Source organism: Poromitra crassiceps (genome assembly GCF_964638095.1).
Source record: "Poromitra crassiceps genome assembly, chromosome: 5".
Lineage (NCBI taxonomy): Eukaryota > Metazoa > Chordata > Actinopteri > Beryciformes > Melamphaidae > Poromitra > Poromitra crassiceps.
In genome coordinates, this window is record NC_139642.1 from 12,779,911 (window position 1) to 12,800,905 (window position 20,995).

A 20,995-nucleotide genomic window follows, 5' to 3' on the forward strand; every position below is an offset into this window, starting at 1 on the left:
GAGAGTGTGAAGTGATCAGTCATGTGAGCTACAGGTGAGAGTGTGAAGTGATCAGTCATGTGAGCTACAGGTGAGAGAGAGTGTGAAGTGATCAGTCATGTGAGCTACAGGTGAGAGTGTGAAGTGATCAGTCATGTGAGCTACAGGTGAGAGTGTGAAGTGATCAGTCATGTGAGCTACAGGTGAGAGAGAGTGTGAAGTGATCAGTCATGTGAGCTACAGGTGAGAGTGTGAAGTGATCAGTCATGTGAGCTACAGGTGAGAGTGTGAAGTGATCAGTCATGTGAGCTACAGGTGAGAGAGAGTGTGAAGTGATCAGTCATGTGAGCTACAGGTGAGAGTGTGAAGTGATCAGTCATGTGAGCTACAGGTGAGAGTGTGAAGTGATCAGTCATGTGAGCTACAGGTGAGAGAGAGTGTGAAGTGATCAGTCATGTGAGCTACAGGTGAGAGTGTGAAGTGATCAGTCATGTGAGCTACAGGTGAGAGAGAGTGTGAAGTGATCAGTCATGTGAGCTACAGGTGAGAGAGAGTGTGAAGTGATCAGTCATGTGAGCTACAGGTGAGTGTGTGAAGCGATCAGTCATGTGAGCTACAGGTTCTGAAGTGTTGCAACTGTATTGATGGCAATGCCATATGACTTCAGTTTATCGTACCCACCCATCCATATGCCAGAGCGCATTGGGACCTTTGCAGTGACAATGCCTGTGTCTCAGACGCCGCGCCCGCCTGTCCTCCGCACCCTCAGGATCAATCAACTTGATCAATTACTTACTGTATCTTGTGATATAATTAACATAGCCTCTCTGTATTGCACGGCACGCAGGTGTAAACATCAGCCATTCCAGCTATTTCACTTTGCAAGAATGTGGCGAAGTTTCTCCTTCTGAACAGCCGCAATTTTTTGTTGTTCTGCGGGTGACTTTCATTTAAGTCTAACAAAGTCTAAATTGTGTCACTTGGGGGGGGGGGGGGGGGGTAGTCCTATTGGAAAGAACAGTCAGATAAATAGCATTCAATGTATCACCGCAACACTAAAAATGACTTACTGATGTTTATTTGTGAACAACGCGTTTCGCGTACAGCTTCATCAGGTTCAGAGACGCGTTGTTCACAAATAAACATCAGTTAGTCATTTTCAGTGTTGCGGTGGTTCCTTTAATTTTTCATTTCATGTTTATCCCGCAACCGACCAGCACCTGATTTTTCTACTGGCTGTGCACATGGGATTCAGCATTCAATGTATATTTACTAATTATTCCAGACGCACGCACACACACACGCACACGCACACACACACACACACACACACACACACACACACACACACACACACACACACACACACACACACAATTGATTGATCCTGAGGGTGTGGAGGACAGGCGGGCGCGGTGTTGGCTTATTATAGGTCGTTTTCATATAGGCTATATTTTTTTTAATTGAAAAGTAAAGTAGACTCACTCATTTTATTAACTAAATTAGACTCACGTGCATATAAGGGCGTGGGGCAACACCTATAAACACAATTTCCTACAGTTTTAGCCCTACATATTATCAGATTAAATAAATTAGAATAAACACTCTTTGAAAATAAACCAAAACTAATTTTATTGCCGACTGGCGCATGCCAGATTGGCAGCGAAGATCTGCGTGTTTCAAACTCCTCCCTCTTCAATTCTTGATGGATTTAATTCATTTAAATTGCCATATTGTCGAGATTGATCATTCACAGATGAGCTTGTACAACCAAATGCAAACATCGGGCCGTGCGTTGTGCAATATGAAGACATTTGGATTCAGGTGTGTCCAAACGCCCTCCGCCGTGCCCGTGGCCATACAGCATAAATTATTCTTATTGCCGTTATTAAGCAGAGGACGTCAGTTGATTTGCCACTTAAGGAATGGTAAGTAGGCTATGATCACATGTGGTCTCAAACACCAAGTGCTTTCGTAGGCTATGGTTACTTACATTTTTCTTCCATAAAACCAAATATTATTCCCATGTTGCTAAGTGAGCTGTGACGAGAGGCGCACTGTGCATGTGCAGCCAACCGCACATAAACCCACACATCACACACACAAAATTGCTTATTTAATAGATGGAGATGTGTGAAACTGTAATTCTAGCCATTTCAATAGAGGCCTATATCAAAATTGTGCTGGTGACGGGCAGATCGGCCTACAAGCTTTCATCTTGCTGCGCACCCGCGTGGAGCTGCCTGCCGACTCCATATCCAAGTGTCTCTCCAACTTGCAATGCGCAAAATCCATGCTGCGTAATATGAATAACTCCTCAGCTATATCCTCAATTCTTAATCAATTTATTTAGTTGCCTAGCCTAATTTTCAGATTGCGGCCATTAAATTCGGCTGTGTCAACCAGCGCATGGCTTGTTGAGATGAGTATATGACCACTTGTCTTGCCGACAATCCTTTATCAGAGGAATATACTGTTAATATGTCAACAGAAGTGAAAATAAAGTGTCGGGATATTTGTAATAAAATCACAACATCACGGCATTTTGAAATAATGGACATCTCGTTAACAGGATGGCTATTGTATTTCTCTTAAACATAAGGCTAAATAATGCAGACACAAAACTAGCCTACCTTTTTTATTTAGCTGCCAGCCATATTTACAGTATATGATTACCAATAGCCTATTTAAAATTCCTATTTGAAAGGTTGAATCCTCCATCGTTTCAGGTGGCAGCCCATATAATCCCGACAACAGTCTAGTTGAATATGAAATAATATGATATAATAATATATGATATATGAAAATATTTATATACTATAGCCTATATAGCCTGCAATGGGGAATTCCAAGCGTCTGCGTTTTCCCCATGTCCACACTCCAACTCTACCGTGGATTATGGTGATGAAGACGGGTCAGAGAGCCGGAGACCCACGTTTCATCAAATGGCTTGGTGGTAGGTGCAAACGAAGTGCCGACCCATCAAATACGATGTAACAGGACAGAGGCACATGCAGGCATTGTCACTGCAAAGGTCCCAATGCGCTCTGGCATGGTGGGTAGATAAACTGAAGTCATATGGCATTGCCATCAATACAGTTGCAACACTTCAGAATCACATTCCAAGGATATAGCTTACCACTGACTGAGTGGAAGACTGAGTTATGTCCAGTATATAGGCTACACACTGTACAGTAAGTGTGCTAGGAACGAAAGATTCTAGTCATCATTAAATCATACTGTAGCGAATCAGCAGTACACATACAGGGGTGAGCATTGGTAGTGTCTCGACTGCAGATAGGAACTGATGTGTGGGAGTGTTGTATTGGGGGAACATTATGCTGGGGGAATACTTCTGGAGTGAACTGAGCATGCGCGTCAGTCCACACACACGACTTGGAGGGAAAGCTGCTAGCTTTGAGCGTGACAACCGCTGAGAGTTGTAATATAACTAACTGTGAATAAAGACCCTTGTACCATCAAGAAGCCTCTGCCTCATGAGATAACGGATACGTTACACTGGCGTCAGAAGTTTAAACGGTGAATATTGCCTCCAGATTAGCGAAATGGTTAACAAGTTCCGGAAGAAAGAGCGCAAGCGGCTCAACCGAGAGGCGGGAGAGGCGAGAGCCGGGGCAGACTACCAGCCGGCCGAGGAGGATGATGTCTGGGTAGACGCAGCTGCTACCACAGGGATCCAAGAAAGAAAAACAACAGAAAGCCTGGGGTTGGTGAAGATAAAATCCGAGCCAGACAGAGCTAGCACCGTAGCCACGGAAGCTAACCCGCAGCCCAAGGGAGCTAGCAGGCAAGCTAGCGAGGCGGGAGAAGGAGCGGAAGAACCGGGACCGGTGAGAGTGAAGATCGAGCGGGTTGACACTGCCGCTGTAGCCATGGAGGCTGTGCCACAGACCAGCGGAGCCAGCCTACGGCCCGAGGACAAAGACGGGACACGGGTCGAGGCGGCAAAAGACGGCGAGCGGCGGGGAAGAAAGGAAATCACCCCGCCAAAATTCAACGGTAAAGTCGAATGGGAGGCGTACTGCAAACAGTTTACAGAGGCTGCAGATTGGAATGGCTGGACGAGAAGGGAGAGAGCCAGCTACCTCGTCATGACCCTCGAGGGCGAAGCTACAGCGTGCGTGTCGGCAATAGCTGATACAAAGGACTGGGATGTGGTGATGGGGGTCCTGCAGAGACGTTTCGGCAGATGCGAGGAGCAGGCCATCGTAGCCGCAGAACTGTGTAACAGACGCAGACGACAGGGTGAGTCACTACGTGCACTGGCAACGGACATTGAGACTCTCAGCCGGCGCGCATACAGCCAGCTACCGACGGAGACGCTGGATGGACTAGCCCTAAGCTACTTTGTCCAGGCCATCGAGCCACGGAGCCTAAGCCAGAAAGTAACGCTGGGACACCCGAAAACATTGGGAGCAGCGCTGGGGCTGGCACTGGAGATAGAGACAGTAGAAGGCTGGGACAAGAGCAGCAGCATAACGGAGGCCGCCCCAGTGGTCAGAATGGCCGCGGAGAGCCAGTTACAAGAAGAACCAGCGTGGAAGACGGCCTGGGCAGAGCAAAGCAACACGGTGAGAGAGCAGGGCGACAGGGTGAAAGAACTGTCCGAGTCAGTACAACAGCTGACAGAACAACTGCTCCGCAGAGCGACCCTGCAGCCCAACCCCGCTCGACAGCCCACTCAGCGGAACAACAGCTGGGCCAGAGGGAACATGATCTGCTGGGGATGCGGACGCCCCGGACATCGGGAAGCAGACTGCCGCCGGAGAGCGTGGAACCAGGGAAACGGCACAGGGCCCGTCCAGATGGGACGAGACGGGTCTACGATGCCACAGTCCCCGTAGCCACATCATCGCAGGAGGGGGCCCACCGACAGCAACGGAGAGGTGGGGCTCCGCCGGGCCCCGAAGTAGACGACATCGCCGGAGCTGTCAGCATGCAGAGCGGGCCGCGCGCGATGAACGGCTGCCATGTTCCAGTCTACATACAGGGGAGATACTGCGCCGCCCTGGTGGACACGGGGTGTACGGCAACGCTGGTGAACGTCAACATGATGCCCGAGGGGACGCGCCTGGAGCAGCCAGCAGCACAACTACTAAGAACAGTATCCGGTGAGTTGATGCCAATGAGGGGGAGGGGGCACGTAATGATAACAGTGGGAGAACAGACAGTGGACTTTCCGGTGTGGGTGGTAGAAATGACGGGACCCTGCATCCTAGGGGAAGACTACTTGACGCTAAACAAATGCACAGTAGACCTAGGAAAAAGCACATTGACATTTGCAGGGGGGCCAGTAGTCCAGATGGGCCACCCTCCCACCGTTCCAGAGGAGAGAGCTAATGTAAATAATATCACTGTATATCGCGTCACCGTAGTGCATGAGCCCCACCCAGCAGACCAAGCCCCTCCACAAAGCCCCACCCCTAGCCCACCTCCAAACACTTGCCCTCAGCCAGCGCAACAGGCAGAGGGGGAGAGAGAGAGGTTAGAGATGCTCAGGGGATTGCACAAACGCCAAAGCGAAGGGTTAGAGACACAGCAGAGCGATGAACTGTGGAGGGTACTAGAGGAATATAAAGACATTTTCGCCATGTCAGATGATGAGCTAGCCTGTACCCACCTGGTGGAACACGAAATAGACACGGAGGGGGCGCGACCCGTCAGGTCATATCCCCGTCGGATCCCAGCGGCGAGGAGAGAGATAGCGAACGAAGCTGTAGAGAACATGCTGCGGGCGGGGATCATTGAGCCATCAGACAGCCCGTGGGCGTCGGGGGTAGTGCTGGTGAAAAAGAAAAATAGCACCAAAATGCGATTTTGTGTAGACTATAGGGGGCTGAACAAAGTCACAAAAAAAGACGCATACCCGATGCCCATCATAGAGGAACTGTTAGACGCCGCGGGAGAGTCATCCTGGTTCTCATCCCTAGACCTCCGTAGCGGGTACTGGCAGGTGCCCCTCCGCGACGATGCCAAGCAAAAGACCGCCTTCCGCACAGAGAAGGGGCTGTGGCAGTTTCGAGTACTCAGCTTCGGGCTGTGCAACGCACCAGCAACGTTCGAGAGGCTAATGGAGAAGTTGCTGGGAGACATTCCCCGATCCGAATGCGTCGTGTATTTAGATGACATCTTGACACACGGGGGCACGTTCCAGGCCGCAGTGGGGGCGTTACGAAAAGTCTTGCAGAAGATAGCAGAGGCGGGTCTAAAGTTACACCCAGACAAGTGCCACTTCCTGAAGAGGAGGGTGGAGTTCTTAGGGCATGGCATCGGCGCGGGGGGCATTCGCACCCTAGAAGAGAAGACTCAGGCGGTCATGCAGTGGCCCACCCCCAGAAACAAAGGCGAACTTGAGAGCTTCGTAGGGCTAGCCGCATACTACAGGAAATTCGTGAACGGGTTTTCTAAAATAGCGGAACCACTGTTCAGGTTAAAAGAGAAGAACGCAGACTTCCACTGGACGACAGAATGCCACCTAGCATTCAAAGCCCTCAAGAAAGCACTGACCGAGTCTCCAGTGCTTAGAGCACCAGACCCCGCCCTGCCGTTCCTACTAGACACTGATGCCAGCAATGGGGGTATGGGAGCCGTGCTGTCCCAGGCGGGGCCGGACGGGGAGCGGGTGGTGGCGTACTATAGCAAGACTTTCGATAAAGCAGAACGTAACTACTGCGTCACCCGCCGGGAGCTCCTCGCCGTAGTAGAAGCACTAAGACACTTTAGATATTACCTCCTGGGACAGCCACGGTTCACCATACGGACCGACCACTCGGCGCTGCAGTGGCTATGGTCCTTCAGAGAGCCGGAGGGACAAGTGTGCCGCTGGTTAGAGAAAATGGCAGACTACAACTTCACGATAGAACACAGGGCAGGGGCGCGCCACGTCAACGCAGACGCCCTGTCAAGACGACCCTGTGCAGAGAGAGGGTGTACGTACTGCGAAAAGAGAGAAGGAAGAGAGAGAGAGCTCCAAGAGGAAGCTAGGATCTGCCCTAACCACACAGGGGATGGGCCAGTGTGCAGGACGCTGCGGGTAGCAGAGGCAGCGGATTGGAGGGGCCACCAAGAAAACGACAGAGAGCTGTCACCAGTACTGCAATGGGTAGAAGAGGGCCAGAAGCCGCCCTGGGAAGAGGTGGCAGGGGCCACCGACACAACCAAAGGGCTGTGGGCGGGGTTCGACACCCTGAGTTTGAGTAACGGAGTGCTGATGAAGTCCTGGAAGGAGCCAGCGACAGGAGAGCATAAGTGGCGGAAAGTAGTGCCGACAACGTTGAGGGAGGAGGTGTGCAGGAGCTGCCATGGAACTGTAGGGGCTGGGCACTTCGGGGTAAACAAAACGCTCCGCCGTATCAGACAAGGGTTTTATTGGGGGAGGATGGGGAGAGACGTACAGGACTTCTGTCGACGCTGCGACCTCTGCGCAGCGTACAAAGGCCCGTTAGATCAGTCTCGCGCCCCGCTTCAACAGCTAGCAGCAGGAGCCCCCATGGAGAGGGTAGGGGTAGACGTGATGGGACCTTTTCCCTGCTCAGACAGTGGGAACAAGTACGTCCTGGTCGCCATGGACTATTTCACAAAATGGCCAGAGGCGTACGCACTACCCGACCAGGAGGCGGGGACCGTGGTCGACGCACTAGTAACCGGCATGTTCAGTAGGTTCGGAGCACCAGAGACCCTACACAGTGACCAAGGGAGAAACTTTGAGTCACGAGTGTTCGCCACCATGTGCGAGAAACTGAACATTAAAAAGACACGGACCACAGCATTGCACCCCCAGAGCGATGGCCTTGTAGAAAGATTCAATAGAACGCTGAAAAAGCAGTTGGCCATCCTCACGGAGGAACACCAGAGGGACTGGGACACGCACCTGCCGCTCATCCTCATGGCCTACAGATCCGCCACACACGAGTCCACCTCCTGCACCCCAGCGCTGCTCATGTTAGGTCGAGAACTGCGGACACCAGCAGAAATAGCGTTCGGCAAGCCACCAGATGCACTGGACGCTCCCCCAGGGCGAGAGTACGCCAGGAGGCTACAAGATCGCTTAGAGTCCGCTCACCACTTCGCTCGGGACCAGCTAGAGAAAGCAGGTATGAAACAAAAAAGGAACTATGATGTGAGGGCAAAAGGAAATCATTTCCAGGGGGGGGAGTTGGTCTGGGTGTACACACCCCAGAGAAAAAAAGGGCGTAGCCCTAAACTGGACTGTCACTGGACAGGCCCATGCAGGGTCATGGAGAGAATGGGGGAAGTGGTGTACCGAGTGCAGATGCCACTTGGTGGCAGGAAGGTACTCCACAGAGACAGGTTGGCCCCATACCGGGGGGGGTGCACCTTTCCCCCAGATCTCGGCCGCCCGGCGGTTTCACCTAGACCGGCTGGAAGAAGGACTCTGGTCCCACAGAGAGGGGCGTCCGGCTATGACCGGGCGGGCCCCACCCAGGGGCGTGAAAGCCCAGAGACACTGCAGGTGGGATCAGCCCCGCAGACAGATTCACAGAGACTAACACGGCCACGGAGAGAGCCAAGGGCTCCAGGACGATTCCACAACTTTGAGTTGTACTAAAAAAAAAAAAAAAAAAAAAAGAGGAGATGGTGGTTGGAGATGTTGTATTGTTGTAACAGAAAGTAAAAAAAGGTGCATGACATGAGATATTGTGGGGGAGATGATGTGGGGAAGTCGGAGAGGGCAACATGCTGTGATTGAAGAAAAAAAGAAGCTGTTAAAAGAAAAAAAAAGATGTTTGGTACAAGGGGGTGTGTGTGATGTGTTCTCAACGTGGGCGTTGACCTTATTGTTGGGCGGGGAGTATGTAGCGAATCAGCAGTACACATACAGGGGTGAGCATTGGTAGTGTCTCGACTGCAGATAGGAACTGATGTGTGGGAGTGTTGTATTGGGGGAACACTATGCTGGGGGAATACTTCTGGAGTGAACTGAGCATGCGCGTCAGTCCACACACACGACTTGGAGGGAAAGCTGCTAGCTTTGAGCGTGACAACCGCTGAGAGTTGTAATATAACTAACTGTGAATAAAGACCCTTGTACCATCAAGAAGCCTCTGCCTCATGAGATAACGGATACGTTACAATACTGTACCTGAGCTGCAGAGTAACATGAAAAGCATCAGCATGGGATCCATATCCAGTCAGTCAGGAGTCAGAACCAGCCTGTCTATCAGAACCAGCCTGTCTGTCAGAACCAGCCTGTCTGTGTCATCTTAACTTGGTGTCTCTTGGTGTTTATGTTTAGCACTCAGCTCTCCTCTGCTGTCAGGTGGTGTTTGTGGTTGGTGAGGTTTCTGATGCAGCCCTCCTCACTCGCTGGCTGCACTGACAGGAAACTGCAACTCTAGCCTGCACAGTGACTTCCTGGAGCTTCATGATGTTTCAACATATTTTTTTTATATAATTATTTTGTTAATTTAACATAACAAAAAAGAAAAACACAAAAAACACAAACATTGACCAAAAAAGAAAAAGAAAACCCATAAATACACAAGCAGATTCACTCAAAACATAATCCCCCTCCCCGCAGGACCCGCCCACCCACAAAGATATGAGTTCACAAAACTATATGATATGCCCTTCAGCTAAATAAAAAGACAAACGCAAAAGCCACCATGGTGATGCCCATGGCCCACACATTGCTTCAACAAATGTATTCCAAGCTGTAATGTTTTCTTTCTCACAATAACAAGACAAAACGCACCAGACAATGTACTACAAAGACATACTGTACAATCAAGACAAGACAGACTGGTGGACCATAAATAAGGAAAACAATACAAAAATATATATAATAATAATCAGCAGTAGTCACAACCCCTACTTTAGCACCATGCATACAGGCCACCAACATCTCCATGATGGCCAGGTCTACAGCTGAAGAAGCCCATTGTTCAAAAGTATGAGGAGGCTTCCATCTCTGAGCTACCATCTTCTTTGTGGCAGTAAGGCCCAACAACAGCCAACTCCTCTGCCTCAAGGATACATTCAAGCCAGTAAAATCACTTAACAACACAACAACAGGAGAACAAGGAACAGTGACTATAATTGCAATTATTGGTATGAGTTATTAGATAAATGCACGTCATATGGAGAGACACAATAGGCAGACACCATAATCTACAGACAGATTATCTGTTGCTTCTGCATACATAGAGACACTGCATGAAATAGGCCACGCCCATCACAGTGGAAAGTAGAGAGACATGAATGATGACGCGCTCCACAGTGTCTCTATAGGTAAAAGCAGATTTCACCCTCTGCCCACAGTAACGTCATGTCACACGTAGCTGAGCTTGCTTTACACGCCACACCATCTAGAGTGTGCTGGGTGCTTCAGATCATCCCTCCCCTCCTTTCTTTCTCCTCTCCACTCAGCATAAGAACCATGACAACTGTTCTATCTTTACTGCATTCTATGACCCTCTGTATTCCATACATCATCATGTATACTGAGAAGATCGTAGTCCTCCTGTAATTAAGTTTACAGGAGTATACGTTATGGCTAATACTTCAATCATGAGAGACTGGTCGGTAAGGGTTTAACAAGAGACTTTATTTAGCAAGTGGCGTGCATGGCAAGTACTTTGGCGTATGACTCCATTGTAAGATGGCGCTCCTCTTTAGGCGAGAGGGCGGCATCTATTTGGGCTAGAGAGAATCCCCCAAAAGGAAGATCTAATTTCCAGGAGTTAGGATGACTTAGGGGTTGGTGACTTAGTGACTTAGGGGTAGGTGACTTAGTGACTTACGGCTGGCACTTCCCAACTTGGCGCTGGACTTGGATGACTTAGGGGTTGGTGACTTAGTGACTTAGGGGTTCCCAACTTGGCCTGGGTGACTTAAGCTTGTGGCATACTCTTCGCGCCCAGCCAAGCGCATAGGGCGCGCAACAATTTTGACGTCATCTCACGGGGCGTGTCGGGGGGCGAGGCCTGAGCGCAGCGCGGCGCGTCCATGGAGATTTTTCTATCAGCGCGTCGGGTTTTGCTGCCTGTGCCTGTGAGATCTCCATGGTAGGCTATCAGTGGATATCTGCTGTGAGTCCTCACCATCGTAAAGTCGCCTTTGAAGCATGGCGTTCAATTATAACAAACTAGTTGTGTGTGGCTTAGCCTTCCCAAATGTTGAGGGTCATAGAATACATAGAATTGGGAACGTTACATTCAATTTCATTCAGACTGCCTGGCACCTGGAGCTGCGCACTGAGTATGTTCTGTTTTGGCCTGCGCAGAGTGCGTGCGCCCTCCTCGGAGCCCCGCCTCCAGCACGTGTGCGAAGAGTATGCCAGAAGCTTTAGTGACTTCCCAACTTGGCGCTGGACTTGGATGACTTAGGGGTTGGTGACTTAGTGACTTAGGGGTTCCCAACTTGGCCTGGGTGACTTAGTGACTTGACTTGGCGCTGGATTTGGATGACTTAGGGGTTTGTATGGTGAACCGAATTGTACGATGAGGAGTCCGGAGTCTCCGTCCACGGCCTCTCGCGCGTCCACGCCGAGCGGCCTCTCCATCCGGCTCGCTCGCACGCGTCCCTGGGCGTCCACGAGTTGCGCGGCGCCTCCTCTTCTGTTGATCTCCCACGGGCCATCGCAGTGACGTGCCCCCTGCTACGGGAGTGCGCGCCGGGCCTCCTCATTGTGGCTTCGTTGGCCTGTGGCACGGCCGCTTCGTCGGTGTCGTCAGATGACTCGGAAGGCGGATACGCGCCGTCGCCGGTCCGGAAAAGGGTATCGTTGTTGAGGCTCTCGTCGCTGTCCATGGACTGCTCTTGCTCGGAATCTGACATGCTGGGAGCGCCGAATGATCCACGGGGGTGATCCACGGGTAATGACGACTTGGAATGTTGATCCGGTCTGCAAATATAGTGTGAAATGATGGCTTCAGAGGATGGTTTCAGGGGGAATGAACAGCCATGATGCCGGCTGCTGCTGTGATCCGCCAGAGTGGGGGGGGGGGTGACGTAGAACCCTCGCTATATATACTAGGGAGGACTGACGTCATGCCTGACGTCATGAACTGAGGACAACTGATGTCATGCCTGACGTCACGCTAGGGCTTGACTGACGTCACGGGCTGATCAGGTAATACAGATATGACGACCTCTCTCTCAGCTTGAAATTTGGTATGGAAACCTCACATTCATTTAAGACAACTTCCTGACTACCTGGCTTCATTTCAATATTTGGTCATCATTCCATAATTGGCTGGAAATGCTGTTGTTTATTAGGGCTGTGAATCTTCACTGGCCTCACAATTCGATTCGATTACGATTCAGAGGGCTACGATTCGATTCGATTACGATTATCGATGCATCTCGATGCATCTTAAATCGATGCATCACTTTTTTCCGCAATACATGATTTATTTTTTCTCACTTTCTTTTTTCTCACTGTGTGGCTACATTTAAAATAAAAGTGCATTTGGAATTGCATTGTATTATGATCCATAATTAAAATAAACAACTGCATGTACTTCCATTATATTTTATTTGATTATTAAAAAAAATATATATATATACATATTTTTTTAAATAATCGATTTTTGACATTTGTGAATCGATGCAGAATTGTGCACGTCCACATCGCGATGCATCTTATAATCGATTATTTTTGACACCCCTATTGTTTATGCGGGAGAAGAATGATGATTATTGATACAAATTCCATTCTATATCAGACAACTTCCTGGCAACTTCTCTCCAAAATAATTGTACTGTACTGTATTGTATTGTACTGTATTGCATTGTATTGTACTGTATTATACTGTATTGTACTATACTGTATTGCATTGTATTGCATTGTATTGTATTGTACTGTACTATTAGTACAATACAGTACAGTACAGTACAATACACTATAATACTAGATATCTAATAGTGGGGCAGATTAGCAAAATGATTGTGCACTTTGTGAAAGAAGCACTAAACTTGGTACACATGTAGCCAAAGGCAATCAAAAAATATTTGGATATGGAGCCATCATGGATTTGTAATCTGTCGCCCGTGGCAACCATTTATTTCAAAATGGCCACCAGATAACCACTATAATTTTGCATTTGGTAATAAAAGCACCAGATTTGGTAAACATGTAGCTAAAGGCATTCCAAAATGATTTGAACATTTGGTCCCCATGGATTTTCAATATGTCACACATTTTTTTTTCAAAATGGCCGCCCAGGTAACCAAAACCGTTGTGCTTTTTGTGACGAAAGCACCAGATTTGGTACACATGTTGCCCAAGTTATTCTAAAAATATTCAGTGTGTCACCAATGACAACTATTGTTTCAAAATGAATGCTAGATGACCACAACATTTGTGATTTGTGTTAAAGACATTAGTTTCACTTTTTTAGGCTTTTGGACCTGTAAGCTACTTGTAGAGGAGGCCATGTAGAGGCTGTCTTTGTCTCCCCCAATGTCATTGTTTTTGTATTTTTTTATGTATTTTTTGTATTTCTATATATTTTTTTATATTTTATTATTTTTTTGTGTTTTTCATTTTTTCATTTTTTTCGTTTTTTATTTTTTGATAACGGCAATGATAAAGATAACAATATGAAAGTAGTAATTGCAATAAAACATTGTGTAGATTAGTGTGATGTGGATGATATTGGTTTCACATCATATTTTATGATTCAGAACTTGAATCAGGAAATTCAGAATTGCTCAGAGACCATAACTCAATACTCGAAACAAGTCATAACATTGATTTGACAAACCTAGGATCTAACGTTATCACAGGAAAGTCTATTCAGCACTCCCCTTCACAGTAACAGAGAGCTGTGCAGTCTAATGCTGCTTTTTTGCACTTGCACTGCCTAACACAACCCTTTTTGCATTTACAAGAGACAAGTTCAGGGCTGGAATGGCCTGCATCTGGTAGGCATGTCCAGAAGGGTTCATAGTACCCCTCGGATGTCTGTGACCATCCACATCCACATGGTGGATGCACTCCGGTGCATCCACCGGAGCTGCGATCCACCATGGTGGATCACCTGGTGGATGGCATCCCCCATCCACACTAGTGCGTGTGGATGGGAGATACATGGGCTGCTTTAACACATTGAGTGCCACAGCGCTTCAGTAAAATTGTCTGGAGCCTGTGCCAGATTCACTTCCATTCAGTTGAAAACAGCTATAGAATTTTTTCTATTATGGCTATATTAACGGGGCTGGACTTTAATGAAACATTGAACACTCCTGCTTCTTCCAAAGAAGAAATTTTGTTTCTAGACAGTTCCATTATGAAATGACAGCCTCTCAAAAAAGTGCACTTTCAAGGGTTTTCTGTCGTTTTTTTTTACTTTCCAAGATATAGTCCCTTTTATGAATACCTTTTGCACTCTAATTTCGAGCACATTCACTGACTCTGGCTGGTGTTTTCTGATGTGGTGGCGTGTGGTGTGGTTTCTGTGCAGCCTGTGTGCCACACACCCCTCCCCCCCCCCCCCCCCCCCTCTCCACCTCTGAGCTGCGGGCTCCTCCCACACGCACAGAGTTTGTTTTCTCGACTCCGTTTTTGCCCCGGACAGATCCCAGCGCCCATCAAGGAAATGATGCGCGCTGGCAAACGCGACTGAACGAAAAGGCTTGGCCGTTCGGCTTCGGATGCTGGCTTTCTAGGAAATCGTGTGGAGATAGATAGAAGCATAAGAGCTCAGTTGTGAGCGCGGATGCAGCCGAGCCCACTCTCCGCTGTAGACAGAGCAATATATACGGCTCTGGCAGAAAGCATGCATCGGTTTCCACTTTGATCACGGCTTTCTCCGCTGTCTCCTGTACAAAGTAAAGGATCTGAGGTGGGTGGAGCAGCTCCTGTGACGATGTTTAAGGTGGCGCCGTGTGATCCCTTGAAGGGATTCATGCTCACTGGCTAGGTACGACCTTAAACAGCAGAATTATGGAATAATATGAATTATGATTTTAGGACGTCCACAGACGTCCTTGGCACTCCTCGTTACTTTTTTTTAGGACGTCCACAGACGTCCTTGGCACTCAATGTGTTAAGGAAGGAGTCAGCTGTCCCTGGAGATGAGATGTCTGCTTGCACTAGTGCTTCGACCCAACCACTTCCCTGCAACCAGTTCCCCAGCATCTTCAGTGCAGCCATCTCAATGTGCAGACCACCAAACATAACCACCAGCTTATCTTCACCATATTTCTCTGGCCACTTAAACTGGATTTGTTTTGCCAGGGCAAACAGTGGTTGGTCAAATGTGACCACAGGACTCTGGCCAGGATTCAGGTGTTCTACGGCTGCAGAGGTGACATCAAGTGAATGCTTGATCATGGCCACGGTGTGAGCGCTTTCCTGAAACAGTGGAAGGAGAGCAGTGGTGGATGTCGCACAAATTCCTGGTGGCTGTCGGCTAGCATGAAATGCAGCCCAGGAGACATTCATCACATGATCATCAGGAGTGGGGGGTTTCTCAACAACCTCTCTTGCATTTTCCAACCACTGGTACTCTTCCACTCTGTGCTGGCTGATGCCTTCTCTGGTAAGGGATTTAATCCTGGTTTCTGGGACCTGGGACACCTTGATATTGCTAGAGACAGGTGGCACCTCTGTGTAATACTCTGGCAAGCGGTCAATGGTTTTTGAACACCCTGCCACAGGCCCAACCAGTCCAGGAAGGCTTCGGTCAATCCCTTCACAGTCAAAGGTGGGAAGCTGGATCAGAGAGATTGCTGTGCCATGGAAAGAATCCTTAGCTGTTGTTGAACTGGGGTTATGGTCAATATTGTCAACAGCAGCGGCAGTAAACACGTTGCTTCGCAATGTTGGAGGGCAAACCACTTGATCTCTTTTAAACTGTTGGCAGACATTGTTCCCCATCTGAGTTGAGAGCTGAAGAACACGATCATAGGATATGCTCAAACCCAGGTCTGCCATTCTCTCCACCAGTTCCTTTTTACGTGTGTGGGCATGCAGCATCAGTCCTATGTATAAAGGAATTGGTGTTTCCTGTGAAGTACTGTGTCTGACAGAGGCTGTAGTGCCTGGTCCCCGCTTGTTCTTGACACTGTTGAATTTGAGCAACTGAGCAATTGTGAGTGCTGCAGGAGATGCTGTTTCTACCATCTGGTCTTTGATACTGGGTCCCTCTAGGATCATGTTGACCAGGGAAAGCAGCAGTTGTGGCACAGAGTCCTCTTGGCATCTTTCAGGGAAACCTTGAAATGGCTTGGCCACACCAAATATCTGCTGGCAGACAATTCTTGCAGCATGTGCGATGTGCACAACATCTTTGTTGCTATCCTGCTCACAGGCTTTGGCAAGAGCAGTGCCGATGTCTTCTTCAAAGGCTAGCAGGATGTCTCTTCCCTTGCTGTGTGATTGCATATCAGGGAACTCAGCAAGAAGCTTCTCCTTCAGTCGTGTAGTGTGAACTCTGCTATCAACCTCTACTCCAAGCTGCTCCATTCTTGAGTTGTAGAGCTGTGCAAGTTCAGCTAGCTTGAAGACAGATGCTGTCTCCTCTTCTTGCCTGGTCTCATCTATGTAAAGAACCAGTTCAGCAAACGCAATGGCTGATTCTGCCTGTCCCTTACCATTATCCTTAGGACTTTTGAGTTTAGCCTGTCGTGCACGATTGTACAGACCATTGAGGCACCTCAGGTGATACTTTGCTTCGAGGGCCACCATGTCCCCGACACTAAGACGCCCAATTAGTTCTGTGTCTTGAACAAGGGCTGCCGCAGTGGGCACACGATCGTCAAATTCTATTGTTTCAACTTGAGAAAAGTCTTCATGACCAGCAGGCTCTCTGCAGAAGAAGCAGGTGTCTTGTCTCATTTCAAAAGGGCTTGATGATTGGGACCTTGTGCGCTTGTATTCTGTCTGTGGGTCAGGACTTTCACTGTCTGTTCCCAGTGCTCGCTTTTGTGCTCTTTGGAGCTTGGTTGCATTGTACTTGAGCCTACATGTTTTATGGTACCGAGCTTGGTTTGCAACCATTGTTGCTTCAATACCTTGGCCCTCATCTAGTCTCTCAAGTGTGAATGTTGAAGGGAGCTGGCAAAGTTCTTTGAACTGGATCAAATGCTCTGCAAGTGATCTGTACCCACTACCCTTGTCTTGTCGTTTGGACTGCAAAGGACATGTTAATTCCTCTTCCTTGTGTTCTTGGCAGATAACACAGAGCTTCCAGTCAGTCTTGTCTGCACGAGAGGTTGATGGTCCTTGACCATCGACTTCCACAAGTTTGAAGTTCTTTGACATTTTCTTGGATTCTTGCAGTAAGTCTTTTGTTTCTCTCTTATAGAGGCACATCTATGTATGGGATTCAACTAGGTTCGGATGTGAAAATTGACCTACACCTAGCCCGATCGTTCATCCAATGCCATCCAGAAACGTAATAGACGTCACAACGCTGCAACGCTGTGTGATACCGGTGTTTTTTCAGCTCTGCCTATTACGACTTATTTTGCAAATTCCTCGCCTACCTTTTGCTATCTTATCTTTTTTCTGCCTGCGATATCCACATTGCTACTCAATAACTCTTCTCTCTCAATCCGCGGACATCTGAAACAACCGTTCTATCGCTAAACGTTAGCCTAGCCGCCTGCTAGGCTAACGTAAACAAGAGCTGCTAGCCACCAGCTAGCAGCTAACGCTAAACTGTTTACAATGCCCTCGCTCTCCCCCCCGGATAATCACCATGCTACGGGACTATTCAATACGACGACGCTTAGTGGATCCGTGGAATCACGCTCATTTCCTTCGGATGATGAAGTTTTCTTCAAGCTGCTGCCTGATACTACTTCAACACCAGCTTCCTCAGTATCCCGGGTCCTCATCGCGCAACAACTAGCCACAACATCCGAGCGACTGGTCCGGCGTCAACCTAGGCTACCAGCCTCTGCTCCCAATGGCCTCAGGTCCCTGGACTGGCCCGGACTGGTCCGGCGTCAACCTAGGCTACCAGCCTCTGCTCCCAAGGCCTCAGGTCCCCGGGCACCGCAACGGCGTGAGCTGCTTCTGGCCGCAGCACTACGACACGCTCCTGGCATGGCTAACGCCAGCCATCCCCCTCCCGAATCGGGTAAGATCGATCCAACTCTTACTATCCACTCTCTCTTAGATATGATTAATCTATTAGAAAATCGTGTTTCCCAACTAGAGAACGATAAACGCCAGTCACCTAATGATAGTCTTGTTACACTTAACCAGACTGGCTTCCCTGATCATATACAATGTACCTCAGTAGCTGATGTGCATTGTGAATTAAGCGAGGATGCTAGCTGCGGTCCAGCTGGTGCCCCCGTTAATGCTAGCCCGCAGCACGACCAGAACAACCCGGCCAATGTCTCGTTGGTCCCACAGTCTGTGGATGATGGGTTTACAGTTGTATCACGCTGCCGTGGCGTTAAACGTGCACAGCCCGCCGCTGTGCAGCCCGTTTCCCAACAAACCACTTCGGTTGAGATTCGGAATAGATTCACGCCGCTTGCTAACTCTCCTGTTCAGCATGCTGCGTCGTCCGCTCCGCCCGACAATATTAAACCCTCTATTCTATTGATTGGAGACTCTATAACCCGCAATATCAAGCTTAACACACCAGCCGAGATAGTTTGTCTGCCCGGGGCCAGAGTACCCGACATTGAAGCTACTCTTAGGGTGCTAACAAACAGCCATAGACAGACAATTACCCAGGCTACCCATGACAACATCATACTACATGTTGGCACCAACAATGCTAGGTTTAAACAATCGGAGATCACAAAGCACAGCATAACTAGGACCTGTGCTTTTGCTAGCAAGATGAGTCGGCATCCATTAATTGTCTCTGGTCCCCTCCCTGTCACACTTAACTCTGACATTTTTAGCAGGCTGTTTTGGCTCAACAACTGGCTGGCCAAACACTGTGCTGATAAGGGCTACCTATTCTTAGATAACTGGCCCTCCTTTAGAGGCAAAACTGGCATGCTTAAGATGGATGGCATCCACCCTACCACATTGGGCGCCAGCACTTTATCAAAAAACCTGGATAGTTGCCTACGGCAAACCCAGACTGCTATCCTTGATTGACAGTTTCACCCACAACATGCAGGGCCACAGGCTGCTAGACAGCCTGTTAGTTCTACTTGTGCGGTTATGGAGTCTGCTAGTTTAATTAACTCATTCACCGCCAGTTTAGGACTGCCAATATTTAGCACAGGCCAAAGATTTTCATAATTGTTGGTCATCTTTCAAGACCCACAGTAAATTATCTATTAGCACCAGAGTGATTTGCAATACCTCAAAATGAAGATGTACGTCTCTGGGTTCACCAGGGAAAAAAAAGTGAGCTTTTAGCATGTTCTGTACTCTACTTATAGCCATTTATATACACCCTGTTTTCCCCCAAAATGTCTCTCTGAGAAAAGAAATTGCAGAAAATGGCATTTATGTATTTATGCACACAATCTCATGCAGAACTCGCTCTCAATTCTTTTATTTTGAACTGTATTGACATCAGACATGTAAATATTATTCGTTAGGACACAAATGACAAAAAAAATATATATATATATATATATATACACATGAAGTGCTTTTTTTTTACATTCAACAATACAGTTTACTCGGTGTGAGTGAGTGTGCAGACAGACAGACAGACAGACAGACAGACAGACAGACAGACAGACACACCGACAGACAGACAGACAGACAGACAGACAGACAGACAGACAGACAGACACACACACACACACACACACACACACACACACACACAATCCCCCTTTTAGATTTCTAACCCCACATATGATAAGCAATAACCACGCCCTGTGGCGCTGGGATTGGCCAGGAGCAACACTGGAGGGCACGCAGCCCAGCGATTACATGAACCAACTGAATAGCTCTTGAGAAAGGACAGCGGGCTGCTCTGACTCCCGCTTCTGCCTTGTGCCTTGCTGTTGTGTGTTTATTTTGCACCCTTCCTCGTCCATGTCTCCCTGTCATATCCCCTGCTATCTGATCGTTCCCGTTTTCCCCTCGGCTATTCAACACGTCCTCACCGCCCTCGCAAACTGATCGATCATTTCCTCATTCCTCCGATGATCAAACACATCTCTTGATTACTTTCTCCCGGCTGGCACAGAGGAAGGCGACTCCAGCTCGTGCAGCGCGCCGAGGCGCGTTTCAATGGCGTTTCTCCTGTCTGCACAAGGAAGCGTTACCAGTTTTCTGCTTTTCCTCCTGCTCAATTTCAAAACAACAGCTGCGGTATGTGTTTGTTCACGTGTTGTCTTAGATGATAGGGACCTGATACCATGTGACAGGCTGGGGAAGTGTTTAAACTACGCCCTGCAGTAATAAAAACAAAAACACGTCAAACACGTCATTGGCGGGGAGGGCTATTTCTGATAACACGTCAAAGACGTCATTGGCGGTGAATGAGTTAACTTAGTGTATCCAATACAGACTGTGCTCCGTCCGCGCCGCACTATTACTAGTAACCGACCCATAAACGCTCTGCAATATCCTAACCCAAACCTTATTGTTATTAATCCGATTGTTACCACCGCCGCTCCGTCTCCGTATTATACCACGATCTCTCAAATTAACACAGTTTCTCTTCGTCGCTCCGTCCCCTCATGCCGCTCTCGTCCACCCCCCAAAACGTTAAACACCAACCTCATTGAGATTAAATCTACTCCTGGTATCGAATGCTCTAAATTAACTAACATTGATGATAAATCTATTCAATTTGGATTCATTAATATCAGATCAATCACCAATAAAGCCCTCCTGGTCAATGACTTAATCATTGAACATAATATTGACGTTATGGGATTATGCGAAACCTGGCTAAAACCGGACGTTGTTCTTCCACTCATTGAAGCCTCCCCCCCTAACTTTGACAATTCGCATGTTGCCAGAATGTCAAGAAATGGTGGGGGCGTTGGCCTAATTTATAACTCAAATCTAGGTCTTTTGCAGGATCAAAAGTATAAGCTCCTATCTTGTGAGATACTTACTATGAGACACTCTAATATA

At 48.3% G+C, this 20,995-nt stretch overlaps 1 protein-coding gene across 1 annotated transcript in view; it reads right to left on the reverse strand.

Moving 5' to 3' along the window:
* Positions 1 to 13,910: 13,910 nt before the first annotated feature.
* The window catches only part of LOC310776314 (adhesion G-protein coupled receptor G7-like), a gene marked incomplete at both ends in the record, with an annotated part of 57,511 nt that continues 50,426 nt past the window's right edge, over positions 13,911 to 20,995 (reverse strand). Inside the window, 3 exons of the mRNA XM_083636516.1 lie at positions 13,911 to 14,032; positions 15,079 to 15,322; positions 16,091 to 16,667. Coding sequence (XP_083492642.1) covers positions 13,911 to 14,032; positions 15,079 to 15,322; positions 16,091 to 16,667 — 943 coding nt within the window. The remainder of the gene's footprint in view (positions 14,033 to 15,078; positions 15,323 to 16,090; positions 16,668 to 20,995) is intronic.